The following is a 20,453-nucleotide window of genomic DNA, read 5'->3' on the forward strand; positions in this document are numbered from 1 at the left end:
ACGCTGGATACATGGATTCATGAGCAACGTGCTTGGTTCCTCTTTGTAAGCATCAGAGGTTTTCCACGCTACGTAGATTTTGATTTCACTTTTTATTCTTTTTTTTAAATGATTTATTCGTTTTACATACCAACTTTTGTTCCTCCCCTCCTTCCAATTCCCCTACCCCACCTCTTCCCATCCCACCCCCTTCCCCCATCTACTCCTCCAAAGGGTATGGCCTTACATGGGAAGTCAACAAAGCCTGGCACGTTAAGATGAAGCAGGACCAGGCCCCTCCCCACTGCATCAATACTGAACAAGGCATCCTACCATAAGGAATGGGCTCCAAAAAGCTAGCTTATGTACCAGGGATAGATACTGGTCCCACTGGCAGGGCCCCTGCAATAGTTTATATTCTTGAGTGCAAATCAGTTCACTGCAGATTTGTTAAATGTGGTAGTGACACCGTGGACTTTCTGAATCAAGGTTGCTGAGCTGCTTTGATAGTTGTCAACAGTGCAGATGCTCAATGGTGCCATGCAGGAGATGCAGAATTCACTTGAAAACCCCAAAGATTAACACTTGTGCATGACCTTACCAACCTTGTCAAGCTTTGGTCCCTGCTGTCTGCCAGTTCACATCTAACCACTCACAGCTTTGAGATCCTTCTGTGTATAGACTGTAGTACCAAGTAAAACAGACTGATGACAGAGCATGGAAACCAAAGAGTGAAAACATATGCCAGTCCCATAAGGCGTAAGAGAGCAAAGCCATTAATGAAATAATGTTAAAATAGACCTTTGGCAAAAGCACCACATCTGACTTGAAGTCATATACTCAGTACCACCAACTCTGTTAAAATAAAGATATTTCAATAGTGAATATCTAGGAGTTATTTCAAGCTGCTTAGTTGTTGGCTCTGTAACGTGTGGGTGTTGTAGGTACAGGAGCATCACTCCTGCCTGTATTCAAGTGTTTTGGATCAGGGTATCCTTACAATAGAAATCTCAAGAGTGCTTGGAATAGCAACACAGACACATCCATTTAACCTGACTGAACTAGTTTTTCACGAAGAAATGCAAGAGAGCCAAAGCCAGCTATAGCATCAAATATTTTATCCTACTTCCTAAACTTTGCATGCACTAGCAAAGCACAGAAACAGTGCCCCATTTCTGACCTGTGTTTGCTAACAGGCGGTAAGATAGTTTCCCACACCTGTACATCTGTACTTCTGTCTGGATTAGGTGTCTTATTTCAACCTGGCCTGGAAGCTATGTCCCTTCAGAATTCCCTTCCTAGATAACCTGTTCTTATTTAAGCCTCTTTTAAATGACCTAACAAGGAATTCTTAAACGTTGAATGTCTATGACCTTTCAAAGCTATATAAATATTTGATAGTAGTTACTCATCAACAAACTATTAAAAAAAACAGTTCTGAAGAATTTAAAAGTATAGTTTTATCAATTTAAAAATACATCTTTCCCAGGCAATGGCACATACCTTTAATCCCAGTACTCTGGGGCAGAGGCAGATGAAGCTGAGTTTGAGGACACCCTGGTCTACAGAGTGAGTTGCAGAATAGACCAGGGCTACACTTAGAAACCTGAGAAATAAGTAAATAAATAAATATGACTAAAATAAAATAAAAACATCTTTTTTCCCTTTTAAAAACATTGTGTGTACAAGTGCATCTGTATAGCTAAAAGGTACTTCAAGTGTGTTTATTCATCTCAAAGTAAGTACTTTATAAATTAAATTATTATTACTGTTGGTAAGACAAAAAGTAGTTATAAAAAAATAAAATTAAAATGTCACTGGCTTATTTATAGTCACTTGCTCCTGTAATGAGGCAATTTTTTGCTGGTAATTGACTTCTTTACATGAGCATGTCACTCACACATAGCTCATGTGACAAACTTTTAATGCTACTTTTCTGTTGTTGTAATATGTGTCGTGCTGTAGTTTGAATTCCTTTAACATTTGTTCCATAACTTTTATTGCAGTGTGAGCCATGATGGAGGTTATTCATGTTATTAGCAGTTAAAAAAGTACTTCAAGGGCTTGAAAACAATGCTAGAATATCCAAGACTCGTTTGAAATTATTTACTTGCTAAATATACTGACCAAAAATTGAGATATTGTTCTAAAGAGGAGGAACTTTAATGCTGTTTTCCTTTATTTATTATTAGCTTAATGGAAAATGGATGGACTATTGAACAGACTATCATGTTAGTAATCTCTTGGAAGATTTCAGCTGGAAATCATGGTTATAAGTCACACAAGAGTTAAAAATGCATAGTGAGTAATCACAATGGAAGCTTCAGTGTGGTTAAACTTTACCAGTTCATCTGGTAATTGATGCCACTTGAAAACCTTCGTGCACATGGCTTCAGTTGTAAAACCACAGGGTTGAAGTTTCCCTGAGTATCTAAAGCAGTCTCTCAAGCTACAATCTGGACTCTTACACACAGTGTATGTGAAGATGTTTTCTTTAGTTGCATTTCACTGCATCCATATGTGAAATCATGTCTGTTGCTTAGACAGTGTCCAAGATGTTATGGTGATTCAAGATTCAGAGTAAATGGGCTCCAAAATTAATTGACTCAATTTATATTTGAATAACAAGATTATATTTTGAGATTCTGTTCATTCTTTATTTAGTTGAGTTCATATCATTTCTTCTAATTATCAACTGTTCTTGAACAGAAAAAAGTACTAGTCAAAGAGTTTTAATGCTTGTTTCAAGAATTGTACTTGTTTACTATATTACTGAAGGTCTGTTTCCCTGATGATGTGTACATGTTATATAATATTTAATTTATTAAGCATTTACTGTAGGATATGAACTGATAATTATTTTTGACAGCTAGATATGAGGATCACAGAGATCATTTCACATATAAGTATAGTATACACAATTCCTTCTATGTCAGCATTAATATAAAATGTTATGATATACTTCATATATGTATGCTGTTATATACTTTAAACATAATTACAATACATAAATATAAATAAATGTATACAACCCTGCAATAAGCTTAATCTATAGAATAAAGTAAACCAGCAGGCTTTAATAATTTCCTCAGGTTCCCACAGAGATAAATGTCAGCCCATAGAATTTAAGTTAATTCTAACAATTTTTGTAATCTATGCACACACTTAACTCTTTTACTGCCAATCAAGTTTATGTTTTAATTACCAATATAATCAGTAGCCAAGCCAAAACCAAGTTAATTCATAATTTAAAATCACATCTTCATGTAACAATGATTGATAAAGCACATGTGGGATTTCTTTCTAATAATATGGGAACAGTCCTGAACGAACAGCAGTGGCCACAAAGGAATGGAAGGTGTTGGTAGCAACAAACACCCCCATGACCTTGTGGATATTTGACTTTCCTAACACCATTTCTGAGACATGCTTTTCCTGGTGTGTTTTTTTATTGTCTTTGTGACAGCCAGTGAGCCGCAGATGTACAGGACTGTTTCTGAATCTTAATTCCATTAGCCTTTAAGTCTGTTGGGTTGCTGTGGGTCGGCAGTATACCTTGCATTCTGGTGTGGAAAGCCTCCAGCTTTCTTCTTTCTGTTTAAGGTTGCTTTTACTCTTTGAGGTCTGTTGCTTCCATAGAAATAGTAGGTTTTTTCTATTCTGTGTGAAGGATCGTGTGGATGTGGATCGCATTTGAGTCTATAGACTGATTTGAATCTGTAGAATGGTTTCTGTAGAGGGAACACTTTCACAGTAGTCTCCAAATTCATGGATAGGGAGGAAATTCCTTTTTGTTTTTCTTGTCAGTTTCTTTAATTGTTGTTTCTTAACTTTCACTTCCATAGTAAAGTTTATTCCTAGATATTTTATATGTAGCTTTTAGCTTTTTTATTTCATTGAATTGCTTATATGTGGAAAGCTACTAATTCTCATATGTAGGCTCTGCATCCTGTTACTCCATTGAACTGTTATTTCGTCATACTGCCTTGTCAAATGGCTTCACTATTAATTGTAAGGGGACTTTCTCAGTTTCTGTGTTTATTTTTAAATATAAATGTAGCCGGCCCTGTATAAGACATCATACAACATCCTTTACTCTCAACCAGTTTGTGTGAGTTTGAAGTGAGTTTGTGTTTGCATGGCTCCAGTGATTGACTTAACTGGGAAGGTATGGGAATGAATAGATGACAGATACACACATGCACAGAAAATCTGAGACCAGGTAGCCAGGGCTCTCTGATGAAGCTACAACATTCTTGACACGCCATGTGTTTCTTATATACAATTGAATAGGGTGGTGGAGGGGGAGGTTATTATAGCAAGCTGAATACACAAACAGGTGTAGTTAATCTCCATAGAAACAGTTTCCGTAGGGGAAACAGGTTTCAGACTAAACCCTTAGTGAGAGAAAGCTGCACTTGATGTGTGCTTCATACACTGTCAACATTCATATTCAGACTCAAGGAATGCTCTCTCAGCCCTTTGAGCCTCACTGGGAAAGGCTTTGCTCCTCCTGTGGGACTGAGGCTTTGGAGTCCTTGACATGGCCATGCCCATATCAAATAATACACATTCTCTGAGAACTTCACTAGCTCCCGAAGTCTTAGGTGGCCTATTGTTGGAAATTGTTTTACTATCCAGCGTGTTTGTATGCATGCATTCATTTTTGTGTTTTCAACATTCTTGGGCCTGTGACTTTATTTATCCTTTTTTCCAGTTCACTGTGCTTTGTGCTATGTCTCCTCTTCATATGCTTTCATTGATGATTATATTTCTTTCACTTGGGATTCAGGACTTCTTATACATCTTCTGGAAGCTTTCTCTAGTAATCACAGATTTTCTCAATGATTGCTGTCTTTGTATGGTAATTTGGCAAGTATTGTTTTCCTTCAAGAATCTGAATATATCACTTCATGCTTTCCTAACCTATAATGCTTCTGTTCAGAAACCACTGTTACTCTGATATAGTGCCTTTAAACATTACTTTAGCCTTTTTCTGTGATTTAAAATTCTTTGTGTTACATAGTTTTGACAGTTGGACTATAATCAGCTGTGGTAATGATTTTTATTCAAGATTCTGTATGCTTCTTCTTCTACCTGAATTTCTGTTTCTTCTAAAATTATGGAAGTTTTTTGCTATTATTCATAGGTTGACAACATTTTTTTTCCTTGACTTTGGGTATTCCAAAATGTAGATTTGTTTTGGTTTTTTTTCCCTAGTGTTCCCAAGGTCTTGAGTGCTTTAATGATTCTTTTGTTGTTGGCCTGAACAGGGCATTTCAAAAGACATGTCTTAAAGTTCATGCTTCCTCCCCTTGATACTGTCAGCTGCTGCCAATCCCATTCTGAACTCTTCATGCCTAAGACTTGCTTACGTATTTTCATTATCTCACTTGAAATGTCTCACTCATATGCCCATATTGTCTCCCTCGTGTCACTCACCTGTTTATTTCAAGTCTCTAGGAGCTCTAATGTGTTTTTCTATTCATTCTTTTCAGTTCTTTTGTCTGTGTGTTTCTTTCTTTGAAATTTGTCGATAGAGTTGGGTTCTTCTAGGGGCAACATATTACCTTTTTGGTGTCTCAAGATTACTGTATTCCTACTTTGGAATTTGCACTTCTAGTTAATTAGACATGACTACTTTGTTTGGTAGTCTCAGTAGGGGTGGGGCCTTAGAGCTTTCCCCCATCCACAGTGGCCTCTCAACCCTTGTCATTACACAAGGCTTGTCTAGGTAACCATAAATGTTTGAGATCTTATGGGTGCAGCTTTCTTTTTCATACATAGAAGACACTGCCTCAGAGCAGGCATCCTTGTGCTCTGGCTCTTGGAATCTTTCCACGTTACTCTTCTGCAATGTTATCTAAGCCTCGGGCATTAGTTTATTATGCAGTGTTGGTTTTTACTCTAGCTGGTCACCAAGTATCCCTTCCACATCTCAAATTCTTAAGCAGCTGGCATGTCAGTTTGGTTGTTGTGTATTCCTTGTTAACATCAGGCAAAACAGCTGTTTCTGCATCACACACAAACAGAGACACTAGCCATTCACCAGGTAAGGAGGTATGAGCAGCAAAAACTGGGGGTCTCAGTATATAGTACTCCTGAAATTGGAATGGGGATGCCTGTTATGTATTGGGTCGGGAGGGTGGAAATCAGCAGAGGCCCTGTTGGTGTGAATTCTGCTTCTGGCAAGGACCTGAGGCATTAGTATCTTCAGCAGTTATGAGGAGCCTGCATCACCTGTTCTCCAACCAGTAAGCAGGGCCTAGATGCTGTACAAGGACATATAACTTAATTATAAATGTAAAGCCAACATGGATTTTGGCAAGACCCAGAAATTATATGTTCTTTACATGACTCTCTAATTCCTTTTCTCTGAAGAGTCCTGCCAGTTCATGGGTACCAATGTTATGGGTTTCACTTTAAGCAACTATTATCAGGGATGGAGCAATGGCTCAGTAGATAATTATTTTCCATACAGCTGTTAAGGGCCTAAGTTTGGATCCCCAAAACCCTTGTGAATCCAGATGTTAGATTGCATCTGTAATCTCAGCTCCCTACAGTGAAATGGGAACAAGAAGCAGGAGAATTTGCAGAAGTTTGTAGGCCAGCCAGCCTGATGTGTGCACAGCTAAACAACAGACCCACCTCAAACAAGGTGGAAGGCAGGGATTGACATCAAAGGCTATGGCACATGTGTACCCATTCTGGCACACACACATACACACATGTACATACCTACTACTAATGCAGCATCACACGTTTCAAGTGCATGGAAGAAAGAAAAAAGGTAATTATCAGCAGAGGTCTGAACTATAAGCCAGTTTCTAGTGTTTATTTTCTTGGGCAAAAGTTCATGCATGGGAATTTAACATCTTTGCTCAAGCCAAGCCACATTTAATTTTTTGAACCTGTTGACTCATAGAGTCAAAGCATCTGCTCTCTTCAGTATATTCTCCCTTAGCATCAGTAAAATTCAGCATTATTAACATGGAAATCAGATAGGAGGAGAGCCTACACAGTAGATTCCTCAGAAGTTCAGAATAACCAGAACATGAGTCAGACAAAGAACATTTGGGGGGGGGTACTCTGCATTGTTTTACTAGGTCACAGGGAAAGCATCCCTTTAATAGGGACCTCTCCACTCTCTTCCTCTTGGAGCAGCCAAAGCCTGTGCCATAGTTTGAGAAATATAAAGTATGTCACTAAACTGATCTTGGCCACTTTTACTCTGGGCTTTGGGCTTTGATTGTTTTGTTGTTGTTTGTTTGTTCTTTTATATATCTCTTGTGTGGCCTGAAAAATAATATGAAATCAGAAAAAGATGTTAATTTTTTTAGTTAAACTACTATACTTTCCCACCACATTCTAATTTTCAAAATGAGGTAACATTTTCCACTCCACAATAAACTAGCCAGTAAATAAAAGTACTGTAGAGAAAATGGAAAATAGTATTTGTAGTAGGAATTCACTCTGCCCATGACCTTGGGCTGTCTGACCTGATAGACGTGGTGCTTCTCATAAGTTGACTTGACCTGTTAAAAGGAAAGGGGGAGGGGCTTGAGCTCTCTTGGTGAAGACAGACTGGTGGTGTGAATCAGTGTGTGATCAGGCCATAGTTTTCCAAGGACCCTAGAATTATATTTTCCATGCCCTGTATTCTTGATTGTATTTTTCCCTCTTTAACATATTAATAAATCTGTGTTACTCCTTAGACAGATGCATGTGTAAGTTTTTAACAAAAACACATTGATATAACACTAATGTGTCCTATACTGTTAATTTTGATTTCACTGTTTCGATGGTGTCTGTTCTTGAAAATCTTTACAGATGGTTCTCAAGCACCAGCTAGACCCCCCAAGCCTCGACCCCGCAGGACTGCACCGGAAATTCATCACAGAAAACCCCTTGGGCCCGAGGCAGCAATGGAAAATGTTGATGCAAAAATTGCAAAACTCATGGGAGAGGGGTACGCCTTTGAAGAGGTGAAAAGAGCCTTAGAAATTGCCCAAAATAACGTGGAAGTGGCCAGGAGCATCCTTCGAGAATTTGCCTTCCCTCCCCCAGTCTCTCCACGTCTAAATCTATAGCAGCCGGAACTGCAACACCAAAGGGTAAAACAGTTGACAGAATATTCCAGGAGTACGGAACAGAAGGACTAAGAGGGAATGCAGGAGCCACAGCATCCTTTTGTGGGACATCTCCAGAAGGGAGGCGGCCTGGAGTCCAGCTTCTGTGGAGAACACAGCTCCCTTAGGATGCCCACACTGCAGCTTCTGTGTTTGTGCTAGCCATACTTTTAAATCAGGGTTGAACTGATAATATAATTTAAAGACGTTTACTCCCCTTGAACTTTGAATCTGTGAAATGCTTTTCCTTGTTTACACGTTGGCAGAATTGAGGTTTGTCTCTGTTTTGGATCCCTGTATGGTGCTCCTGACAGGTCCTTCATGGAGTTGGTCATGTCTGCTGTAACCTTTTTCATGCCCTCCTTTGCTGTCCACAGCGGCAGCAAAATCACTTCTTTGTGTTGCTCTCCATCCAGGCCCCACCTCACATCCCCAGGTCCAGTTCCATTGCTCCCATTTACATGACACGCTAATCTGCAGGTTCTGATTTTCAGTGTCTCAAAGTAAGGCAGAACGAGAAGGAAAAATGTGTGGTCTTGTCTTCACTACTGAGTCTTTGGGAACCATCACTGTTGAGAGGTGGGGGAAAACCTGAATGTATAAAGCATTTATTTGTCAATAAACTGCCTTTTGTAAGGGGTTTTTATATCATATAGAAGAGCTTCCTTTGTTAGTGTAAGTTCTGTGACCTTTACTTTTCTATGCTCTCCCTCTTGTAGCCCCAGGAGTGCCATGATGCTGTCGAAACAGGCTGGCATGAGACAGCACTGTGCTACATTACAATAATGAGATCCCCTGATATTTATGCCTGCATCACTTTCAGGAGAGCTGGAAAGCAAGCGTGGCCATCACCTCAACATACGTTAAGACGCCTTTAGAGAAGGCCGCACACACAACTTTTCCAAGTGGAATAGAGTCCGTTTTCTGTGTCTTGATGTCACACTGGCTCCTCACAGTGTGCACGCCTCCTCCTGAGGCACTGATGACTGTTATGTGCCACTGCTACTGCGGCCATGGTACTTGGAAAAATCTTAGTGCCCTTTCTTCAGTCAAGTCAGGGTACCTATTTACTCTGTGGGTTTTCTCATTGATTATTCTTTCCGTGTTGCCCCATTCAGTCAGATGGAAGACTTAAACGCAATTTTGCTTTTTAACAAAATGAGTGGTTCTTCTGAAACCATGGTATTACTTTTAATCTGAAAATATGTACTGACCATCTGAATGTGCTTTGCACTCTTTGGTTCGTTTGTAAAGCACAAACTATCTCCAACATATACATGTTTTTGATGGTAAATGTCTCTAATCTGATGGATGAAGCACCGGAAATTGACACTGGGGCTTCAGAACTCTAGAAATTTCAGGGGTTTTTGTTTTGTTTCGTTTTTTGTTTTTCATACATAATAATGGGGAGAAGAAAAGAATCAAAACTATCTCCATGGCAAAATGCTTGAACCACATCTAGAGACTTTCTAAAGATGGACTTAGTTGAAGGTTTGCGGAGGTTTGTACCACTCCTTATTCCACACCCAGAAATGTCGCAGATAATGAGCCCTAGGGAGAAGAAAGACCATTGGGTCGATCTGCTGGAGTTGGGGTGTAAACGACTCAGCAACAAAGCCATGTTTGCCCAGGAATGGAATCCAGGACATTCCTTTGTAGTCTGGCTTTCACAGGATGAGACAAGACTTGAGGATCCATAGTCTTTGCCTAATTTAGATTTGTTCAGATGGTCCTATGCTGCTTCTCCCACCAGAGGGATATTTTTTAATTTCCTTAGATGCTGTTCCTTATAAAGAGCTATGAGTACAGTTTTTTTATATATACTTTATACAATTGGCTCTTTGCTGTTTTAGTTTCTGCCCATATCTTTTTTTCTTTTTCTTAACTTGTTTTATAGGTTCAGACATCATATTTCTTGGCAACAGTGTGCACAGCCTAAGACTCAAAGTTGCCTGTTTGCTGTCCTAACGTTGTTAGAACATCCTTGATAGATTAGGGGGCAATGTAAGACAAGCACCTAGGACCCATAGCATATTCTTGTCCACTTCTTAGGTCATACTTAAGACTTTCAGAAAGAATTTAAAAGCTAAAGATTTCATGACACCCTTTATTTGGACCTGAGGTTAAGAAAGAAAATAAATAAGTTTCTGAATTGTACCAAGGTCTTCCCCTATGGCAATGGCCAGTCTTGTCATTAAATTGAATCCAATGAGTCATACGTTAAGACAATGAAGACAGATAACATGAACACTCACAGGATTTGTTTGAAGACATAATTCAAATTAATTTTCATAATGAAACAGACTATTAGTTAATATTTGAAATAATCCAAACTTTGTTCCCTCTGACCCAGAAAGTTAGATCTTCCTCCCAGTGCTCAAGAATGGATAATAAAATTACCTTAGGTCAGTATTTAGTATGACCTATACACTCAAAACAAATTATGGCCAATTTTAGCCCCTACCTACCTGCAAATTTTTCTGGGTGTTAAGGACATGGCATCCATCTCCAGTGATATTCCAGTAATTGTGTTTCCCCCCTTTGGGAGATTATTTTGTTGTTGTTTTCTCTCTCTCTCTGTCTCTCTCTCTCTCTTCCTATCTATCTCTATCTCTGATATATCACAGCCAAATTTTCTAGAACCAAATCCAATCATTTTAATGTTTAACTTGAGCTTGCTTCCACAATTATAGTTGTTAGCCCTTCCTACTTTCCCCTAACCTTCAGTGCAATAGAGCCCTATTACAGCCTCCAAAGGTCTGTTTTCTAACTTAGCATTTCTCACACCAAGGATACATGCAAAGCTTTCTTCATAATGTGAACTCCTTAATTGTTCAGTTCCAGAAGCATTTCCTGTATTTTGAACGTGACTTTGCCTCTCGGATTTTCAACTTGAAGCTTTAGTTTGCACTGAATTATCTCACCTGGTTTTAAAATGTTTCAAATGGACTGATTTGGAAGTAAAATGTGGTATATTTTAAATATTAATGCAGGTACTGCCTGTAAGCCTGGAATGTTAGCATTTTGAGGAAGAGGTTCTGGAAAAAGACAGCAATAGAAAGAAAGGTTTTCTTCCCAACTCCCATTTTTATTGTTTTGAAATGCATTTTTGTAAACGTGTTTAATGTGGCAAAATAGTTATGTGTTCAATTAATTTATATTTTATTCATTCTTTTGTTTTTTCAATTCTGAATATGTAACCTCAAGTACTTTATCTGTTCTTTTAAGGTATTTTATAAAAATGAATGTTGACAAATGGAGTTTGTATGTTATTATTCCAATAAGCACAAATATTTCCTTGAGACGATGTCTTTGATGTCATTTTTCTAAAGGATATGAAAATGACATTACAGAACTAGTTGGATATTGTGAACAAACATATCCATCCTAGGAAATGACTTAGTCACCAAGTGCCAAACTCACGTGACTTAATGACAGTCTAACTTGAGTCATGCCAGAGACATGAAAGTCAGAACTGAAGTTTACAAGTAATGAGCCCGTTTATCAGTGAAAGGCTACAATGGGGAGGATAACACTAGACAATGAGTGGGCAGTTGCTGATTAATACTAGCATCTCTGCTTTCAAATCTTTATATTTGTGGTCACTGACTAGCACATACCATGGAGAAAACAGAGACTAAAAGTGGAAAGAGTACCCATTGAAACAGGAGATATTTGAGGAGTACTTGATGTGGAGATGCAGGTGCTAACAATTCACCAGTGACAGCTGCCATGTTGAGGTTCCCTATATAGCAAAATGTCATAAAATTAATTGGGACATGCAAAATCCTACACACCATAATACTCATATTCCCTGAATTTACCCACAGTGAGATGAGATACACATCAGTAATTCCATATAATAAACACTGTATGTTATCACATAATAACTCTACTGTACAACCGCTTAGACCTTCTTTGGGTGACTCTTCCATGCCTGTGTGCCTCTGTTCTCGCCTGAGATGGTCGATCTGTTTCTGCTTAGCATGCAGTGGCCGACATATGCCCATGCCTGTGCTTGCCAAGCCTTCCTAATGTTTGCCTTTCCATTTTAGAGCTCAGCTAATCCTTCCAGGCACAACTGAAGTGACACCTTGGTGTGCCATTGTTTATGTGTCATACAATGCCAACACTATGGTCACTGTGGGGTTTTGTAATTCGTATATATACAAAGAAGCACATCTCCTTCATAGCAAATAGAAAATTCAACTTGGTGAAGCATTTCTAGTGAGTGGACAAGAGCCCTGAATTGTAGATGTAGCCATTGTCTTCTTCACTCGTGGACTACGTCATGAACAAAGCTACTCATTAACATGATTGCACACACTGTCTTAATTTGTTTTCATTAAATGAAGAACAAAACCATTTAGTGGCTATTTTAAAAAAAAAAATCGCCAAAACACTAAGAGATTTAAAACATTATGACCTCTTGGGATTCCTTCTGTGTTTGGTCAGCGTAAACCAAAAGGAGAGGGGAGCCAGTAGTAAATCTTCACAAGTATTACCACCAATGAAGGGCGAGTCTTCATCATATTCCCATGGAGCCCACAGATCCTTGTCAATGCATTGAGATTTGAACCATCTTGAAAATACCCCAGCAAGGCCCCCTTCCAGGCTCACTCACCCAAGGGGCTTTAGAATGTGTGCCAATGAACAAGACTCACCGGAATCAAGCTAGTGGCTATGTAATACATTAGACAATAGGCCAGTGAGCAGTTTCCTAGCAAACATGCATGTGAGCTTAGGGGCCAGACTTGAAGACTGCATCAAAAACTTTAAAAATCAAGGACACACTATGGTAGCACATTGAAGAGGGTCCCTGCAGATGTCATATAGGGAACTGGATCAAATTAAGAGACAAGAATATAATGCCAGGCAGTTCACTGTTAGCATATTTTAAACACAGTACAGTTGGCGGAAAGGTTTCCAGACAACAATCAGTGCATTTCCAGGTGCCTAATAAAACTTAAAAGTGTGACTACATAGAAACTCTTTGTAAAAGTGTTTGTGACCATAAGGGTGAGTCCTATAGATAAAAGGCCTAGAATTTAGTGTGGTCTCTGACCAATAGCATAGAGGTTAGCAGGACATAAAGTGTATGTGACATCTCCCCTAAGGATGGGTACGGGTCTAGGGAAGGAAGAGTCTGGGATAATTATTCTGGGGAATTAGGATAAGACCTGTCCCTTCAGAGAGCAAAAAGGTAACCATGTCATTAACAAGCTCCACCCTCGGTTGAAGAGACGCCCCTGCCCCTGTATGAGTAACACTCCTGCTTCTCCTTGTGCTTCCCTATGAGTACAAGGACCTCTGTGCCCCCACCAGCACAGATGAAGGAGAGGGGATAGTCTTTCTTTTGTGAAAGAACAAGTAGAAGCATAAGAGTGATGGGGGGGTGAAAGAAAGGGGTAGATCTCTGCCCTATTATTATGTTCTGAGGGGAATAGTGGCCAAAACTGGGGGAAAGTAGGCAGGCTAGATTGAATTAGAATACAGATGGCTAAATAAGGAACAGCACAGTCAAAAGCAGTGACTAGAGAACAAACACCACCATGTTGGTACTCTATCAAGTCCAAAGTGTTCAGTAAATAATGAGCATTTTCTTTCACCCGTGCATAACCCGTTTCTTATAAGATTTAACCCAAAGGGGACTTCACAAAAAGAAGCTGTGATCTAGACTAGGCTATTTGATTTCCCTGGAAATACTTTTTTCTGACAAGTTCAGTTGTCTTCAGCCTTTGTGAGCAAATCCTGGTTGATCCCTACCAGTCCCTTGAGGAGACCCTTTCTTGTCAGCCAGCAGGCAAGGTCCACCTCATCTCATTTCTCCCTTTACTTCAGTGATTTCTTCTCCCTGAGTGAACTCTCCCTGCTTTGGTGGTTAGCTTATTTATGAAATAAGTATAGGGAACATGGAATGAAACAGCCGGTAGCAACTTCCCTAGAACGTCAGTGACCAGCCTGCAATTAATCTCAAATGGAACCCATTTCCCTAGAGAACCATTCCAATGTAAGATGCAAGGTATGTTTAAAGAAAATTAAGCCTAACCACATGTGCCTAGGCCCAAGGCTATTCAGGCATGAATCAATACTAGTAGTACCAATGCATTTATTTGTATAAATGTTTAATTGGGCGTAATGTGAAATGTCTGCTTATCTGGAATTTCCCACAAAACGGAGAAAAAGTGGCCGATGGCAAGATTCCTGTATCTCTACTGGGTGTTTTAATCTGCACTGACACAAACATTTATATAGCAGTTGGGGCTTGGGAAAATTTATATTTTGTTTTCAAAATTCTTAAAGCTGTGACTCAGACATAGTAATAAGTCATTCCTTCTCTTTGCACATAGAGAAAATAGGTGAACCAGAGAAAATCATTCTCATTCCATGAGATGCTAAGAAGATCATTATCATCTACTATTAAGTTAATCCCACGCATTAAACATGAAAGTGAAACCCAAAGAAATGAGGTAAGTTCTAAGCATTCCCTTCATAAGCAAGAAAGGATATTGTAAAGGAATGGCCTCTGAGTGACCTTCACCTATATCTGCAGATACGACTGCAGAAGATATATATGTATGTATGTATGTATATGTGTGTGTGTGTGCGTGTGTGTGTGCGTGTGTGTGTGTGTGTGTGTGTGTGTGTGTGTGTGTGTATATATATATATATATATATATATATATATATATATATATATCAGTGTTTCTCTTCAAGAGTATTTTGCTAATTGATCAGCAGATGGTAAAACAGACTCGTGCAGGTGAAGAACGGCAGATAGCAACTGAGGCAAAGAGCTCAGGTGTTAGAGAGTAGGTGATTCATGCAACCTGCTTACCAGCCTGGCTTGGAACCATGGGTCGTAAACCCAGCCGTTTTGAGTGCGTAGAAGCACCTACTTTAACATTTTTATTTATTGTGCTCATTAAAAAGTAGAAAAGGAAAAACTTATGCTTCAGCCTATAATTTCTCAGCAAGAGAAAAGCCGCCTTAATTGCCTCATTCAGTGGAAAGCTAATACATAAAGGAGAACAAATATGTATTCTCGCAGGTTAAATCAGAAAACATCTGTTTCGTTTGTGAAGCTTCAGTGTGTAGGCACAGAAGCACTTTTGGCAGCTGTGCTATCAATTGATAAGAGGCTATAAAGTTGTCACAATAAGGATACTGCAAATTCAACTTGAATAGTTTGCTTTTCACATTAATGACACATTAGGACACTTGTGCCTCTCATCATCACTTCAGAGCTTTGAAAAGACCAATGTTCTTGTTCCTATCTCAAAGGGCCACTACCACTCAGCTCCTGATTCATCAATCCTTTGTGGTATTAACCCTTAGATTAAATTCAATCAAAGTTGAAGATAGCACCAAGAGCACTTATGTCCCTTTTAAAAGATCACACACATTCTTTCCACCTGGAAAAAAATCAAAAGAAACCAGACCCGCCACTGTTCATTAAAATTGACCCAGATGTCAATAAGAAAATTCAAGCTTCATTTGCTTAGAATTGCCCAGGTGTTTGCCAAAATATACCACAGAAAATATACTAAATTTCACAATAGATCCAGCAGCATTGAGTGTTCTTGTTAATTTTGTATTCATCAGTTAAGTTACAGTCTAACATTCTCAGGTCTAACATCATGCTGAATTATAAAAACTGCTTCACTTGGAAAAAAAAAAAAAAACGTGTCACAAGCTTGTGAAGATGCACAGGTAAATTCAAATGACTATGTGGCTCCACCCACAACTCTTTACATTTTTAAAAGAATGATATTCTTAAGATGAGGAGACAAGAAGACTAATAGAGACACCTGGCCATTGGCCATAATTCTAAGAGTATAGTACCATCCCACCTGCAGCCATAATGCTGACGAGATTTCCCACCCATTTGGGAAGCTGACTAAGAAATAACTTCCAGAGAACTCAAATATGTTATAAGAGTCATTGCCAGAAGTCATTTTAGCATAGGGACTGTCAATAGATCACATGATCCTATTAGAAGCCTTGGGCTTGTAAGGATCTCATTGGGTAGATGACAGTACCCTCAGCATCCTGCTGCATGTGGACAGGGAACACAGTGGCCATGAGCTATGACTTACTAATCTGCCTAGCAAGAGTTACATAAAGTCTCCTCCCCACAATATAGTTGAACTGCTACTGAAATATCTCAGTTACTCATCAGCCTTGTGAGGTTAATAAACAAAGTAGATCCACCTTCAAGTAGATGAGAGACTGTGAAGTCGACACTGTCTTCAAAATCCACATGATAATTATATATAACAAAATTCCAGAGTCATGAAAACATAGTTCATGAGAATTCGACTGCTCTGAAACCAAATTATGTTGAGTAAGAGTGAGCAGAGATATGAAATAGTCGCTGAAATATCTTACAGTAAGCTTTGTCCGGCTGGAAAATACACACACACACACACACACACACACACACACACACTAGTGAGAACCCAATGTAAAGATGTATACATTTCACCAAGGCCTGCCTATCCACCCACTGATGCTGTAAAATCTTGTTCTTGTTGTTGCTTAAGTATCTGTCCCCCACAGTGTAGTTGTCTGACTCTTATAACAACCTGTAAAGTTGTAAGGGACACTGTTGCAAAGTCATGAATAAAGGTTTTAGGTGTTCCAGTCCAGCTGAGCCTCACAGTTCAAAGTATGTGATTACCAATAGCTGAAATCCTCACCTATACCTAAAGTCCCCTAATAAGAACAAGAGAAGGCATTCTTTGAAGCCTATAGCCTTTGGACTGAAGTTATTTGTGTAAGTCACATTAGCATCAATAAACTTGCATCTGAAGATCAAGGAAGATCATCTGAGTTCTTTAGGGTGAGTACTGTAAGTACCAAGGCAACAATGTTGGTATTGTGTGCTCTCACACTTACATTAAATAAACAAATAAATAATGTACAAGTGAACTCCAAAACACAGAGTTGTATTTTGGGGGGTGTGGGGGAAGATGAACAAATATTTAAAAACTAGCTAGCTTCTTATATATGACAAATAGGTGGAAATAGAGACATAGTAAGTAGCACGCAGAAATGAAACCAGCATGGGAAACTACTTTGAACAGTTGTGCCTAAAAAGTAGAAACGTCTAAAGGAGAAGGCAGATTCTTGAACTTACACATTGGCCAATACTGAATTTAAATAATACAAAGTACAGACAAACAATAGTATTGAGATTGAAGTGTAATTTAAAATTCCCCCACCTGAAATGTTTTCAGGAATTGATGCTTTTCATAATGTATTCTAAAAATCATTTAAAAGAAATCTCAATTCTCAAAGGAATCCTAATGTTTCAATAATTTCTGAGTGAAACAAATGATTCTGGAGGATTTCAAATAGTGTTATGAAGCCATAGCAACTAAAATAGCTGTATACTGACTTTAAAAATATATGCTCTTGGGAAGTTGAGGCAGGCAGATCTCTGTGAGTTTGAAACCAGCCTGGTATATAAGAGCTAGTTCCAGGACAGACTCCAAAGCTACACAGGGAAACCCTGTCTCAAAAACAAAAATAAAAGTCTACAGATGAATAGCACAGAATGAGTCCATGTTAATATAACTAATCAATTCTGGGCAAAAACATCAAAATGTGCAATGGAAGTGAAAAAGGTCTCCATAATAAAGGTTCTTTGCAAAACTAGATATTAAAAAAATGGAAGAGTGAAACTTGTAGACAAAATTCTACACAAAAATCAACTAGATATAGATCAAGTATTTAAATACTAACCTCAAATCGATGAAATTCCTAGAGGAAACCATGAGATAAGTACTGCAACAAAATAGCATAAGCAAAGATCTTTTACCTAGGAGCTTAAATGCTCAGAAAACAATTTATTTATAAAACCATATCCAACCTTTGTACACCAAAGGAAATTATCAATATTTTTGAATTAATATACAAATGGGAAAGCTATTTTCAATCAATTCATCGAGAAGGTACTGGCATCCAAGATACTTAAAGAAACTAAGAGTGGACATGAAAAACAAAATAGGTAACACAATAAGTCATGCAATAAATAAAGATTTAATAAATCACTCCTTAAAAGAAGACAAAAAATGACCAAAGTATATGAAAAGTGCTAAACTCACTCATTTAACTATAGGGTAAAACTATCTCTGATGTTTCTCCAAATGACTGGAATATGAAATTCCAAACACAAAAAGATGATTAATGTTTGAATGCAGAAATGCTTATTACCCTGTCTTGAGTGTTATACTTTGCAAATAAGTATTGATTAGCATAATGTACCTAATAAAGATGTGTGAGTACTTTATCTCAGTAATTACACAGAATATATTCTAACAACATTTAAATATTTTACAAGGACCAGGAACCAGAAATTTATCATTGATTCAGTTCTCACCTCATTTTCCCCAACTTCCTTTATAATACTGCTTCCTTCCACATTTAATTCTGTCTTGGAAAGGTTCTTTTAAAAAATGTAATTATGTGAGTTGAAAAATTCCCACAAAGTATCTGGCCCCAAAACTGTTTATTTTGTAAGTGATTTTTCCAAAAAACAGAAAAGGAAAACCAAACATCCCACTATTAACGTTCTTGTCACATAAAACTACAGCATACGTATATAGTCACTCAATTAGATATGGTTGGAATTGATCCTTTTTTTTTTTTTTTTTTTTTTTTTTTGAGCCACACTAGCAAATGATGTAATCTGCAGGTCTTATTCTACATCTACAGCAGACGTTTTCAAATCCAGACAGATGTGGAGAAAATAGTACATAAAAATATTGCTCAATTGTGATTGTGAAGTGCACAAATTTAACATTTGTTTAACTTCAAAAACTTGAGGGTAACCTAATGCAATGTGATAGAGACACTTAAATCTGACTTGTGATACTCCTTTCAATAATGACTTGGAAGTCTGCATGCAAATCTTTTTAGACAATAGTATTATTTGATTAAACTTCAGCAATTCAGGAATTTGAAAGTTAGTAGAATTTCTTGGAGACTCCCCAACTGACTTGCAGCTTACCACACTGCTGACTTTCATGAGTTATTAGGGAGATTAACTTTAAGCACTTACTGATTTCATTCTGGGCAAGATGAGTGACCTTTTATTTGCATCAAGGCAGTCAGTTTGCTCTAAATCCCTCAGTGTTAAATTCTGGAAACCTAAAGATTAGCCACTGCCTCTGGATATGCACTTTTTCCTGTTATCTTAAGGCTACAAAATCTGCCTGGTTGGAGGAGAGTGTAGAGGCTGCCTGCCAAGTATGAACTTATGGGGCATTACTGAGGAGACATTTTCATAGGAAGAGACCTTGAAAGGCCTTCAGGGGGTCATCTTCTACATCTCCTTGACTGTTGCTTTGTCCTTAAGAGACAGGCACAGAGTGCAATCCAGACCCAAACATGCCTTGGGACTGGCATTTCTAAACAGGAGAGTAAAATACCGCATTTTTTTTTTAATTACACAAATTAAAATGGAAGTTTACTCTTCACGTTTTATGAGACAAATCAACATTTTTGGTCACCTCCAACTTCCCACTGAGTATTTAGACACAATTACGTTTCTTCAAGGTTAAATACATGCATACAAATAGCTATATAGGTAGGTAGGTAGGTAGGTAGATTAGAGAAAGAGAGAGGGAGAGAGAGATGATAGATGATCAATAGAAAGGAGATGATAGGTAGATAGATGATAGATAAATAGATGATATAGTCTAGCTATAAATCAAATAGTATCAGTGCTAAAATTTTAGCTCTAACTATGTTTAGTGTGCTAGCAGTCATAGCTTCATACTTTGCTTTTATGAATGCAGAATCTATTGTTAAGGGCCCCAAATGAAATGACATGACTTGCCAATTAGATGTTTAGTAAAATGGAGTACTTGGACTTACCCAACAAAACTCTCAATGAACTATCTATATTGGTAAAGTTTCATGTTATTTTTAGAGATGGTCATTACAAATTATCTCTATTAAAATCTACATTAACTGTGAGCATGTATTGAGGGATGTATTTTATGAATTGGTTGAATGGGAAAATGTCTTATAACCCTGATCCTCCCTCAGCAGTGTTTATTCACAGTGACAGAAAGATGAGCAAACTATTCATTACTTGTTTTCTTGCCTATAATGGAAATTAGCCATACTCACTCTATTATCTAAAAGAACTTGGGAAACACTATCATCTTTAAGAGTTAAGAAAAATTATTCAAAAGCAGCTGTGATGGCTATTCTGGGTTGTCAACTTGACTATATCTGGAATGAACTACAATCCAGAAATGGGGGGCACACTTGTGATCCAGATCTTGAGGCTGGAAAACACAGGCTTTTAATATGGATCTTGAGGTAGAA

General features: G+C 38.1%; 1 protein-coding gene across 7 annotated transcripts in view; it reads left to right on the forward strand.

Annotated features, from left to right (window-relative positions):
- Window positions 1-11,410, forward strand: part of Cblb (Cbl proto-oncogene B) — a 173,249-nt gene extending 161,839 nt beyond the window's left edge. For all 7 annotated transcript variants that reach the window (XM_051191606.1, XM_051191601.1, XM_051191605.1 and 4 more), the window contains one exon: window positions 7,810-11,410. In XM_051191606.1, coding sequence (XP_051047563.1) covers window positions 7,810-8,069 — 260 coding nt within the window. In that variant the 3' untranslated portion in view covers window positions 8,070-11,410. The remainder of the gene's footprint in view (window positions 1-7,809) is intronic.
- The last annotated feature ends 9,043 nt before the right edge of the window (window positions 11,411-20,453 follow it).

Source organism: Phodopus roborovskii, unplaced genomic scaffold (genome assembly GCF_943737965.1).
Source record: "Phodopus roborovskii unplaced genomic scaffold, PHOROB, whole genome shotgun sequence".
NCBI classification, from domain to species: domain Eukaryota; kingdom Metazoa; phylum Chordata; class Mammalia; order Rodentia; family Cricetidae; genus Phodopus; species Phodopus roborovskii.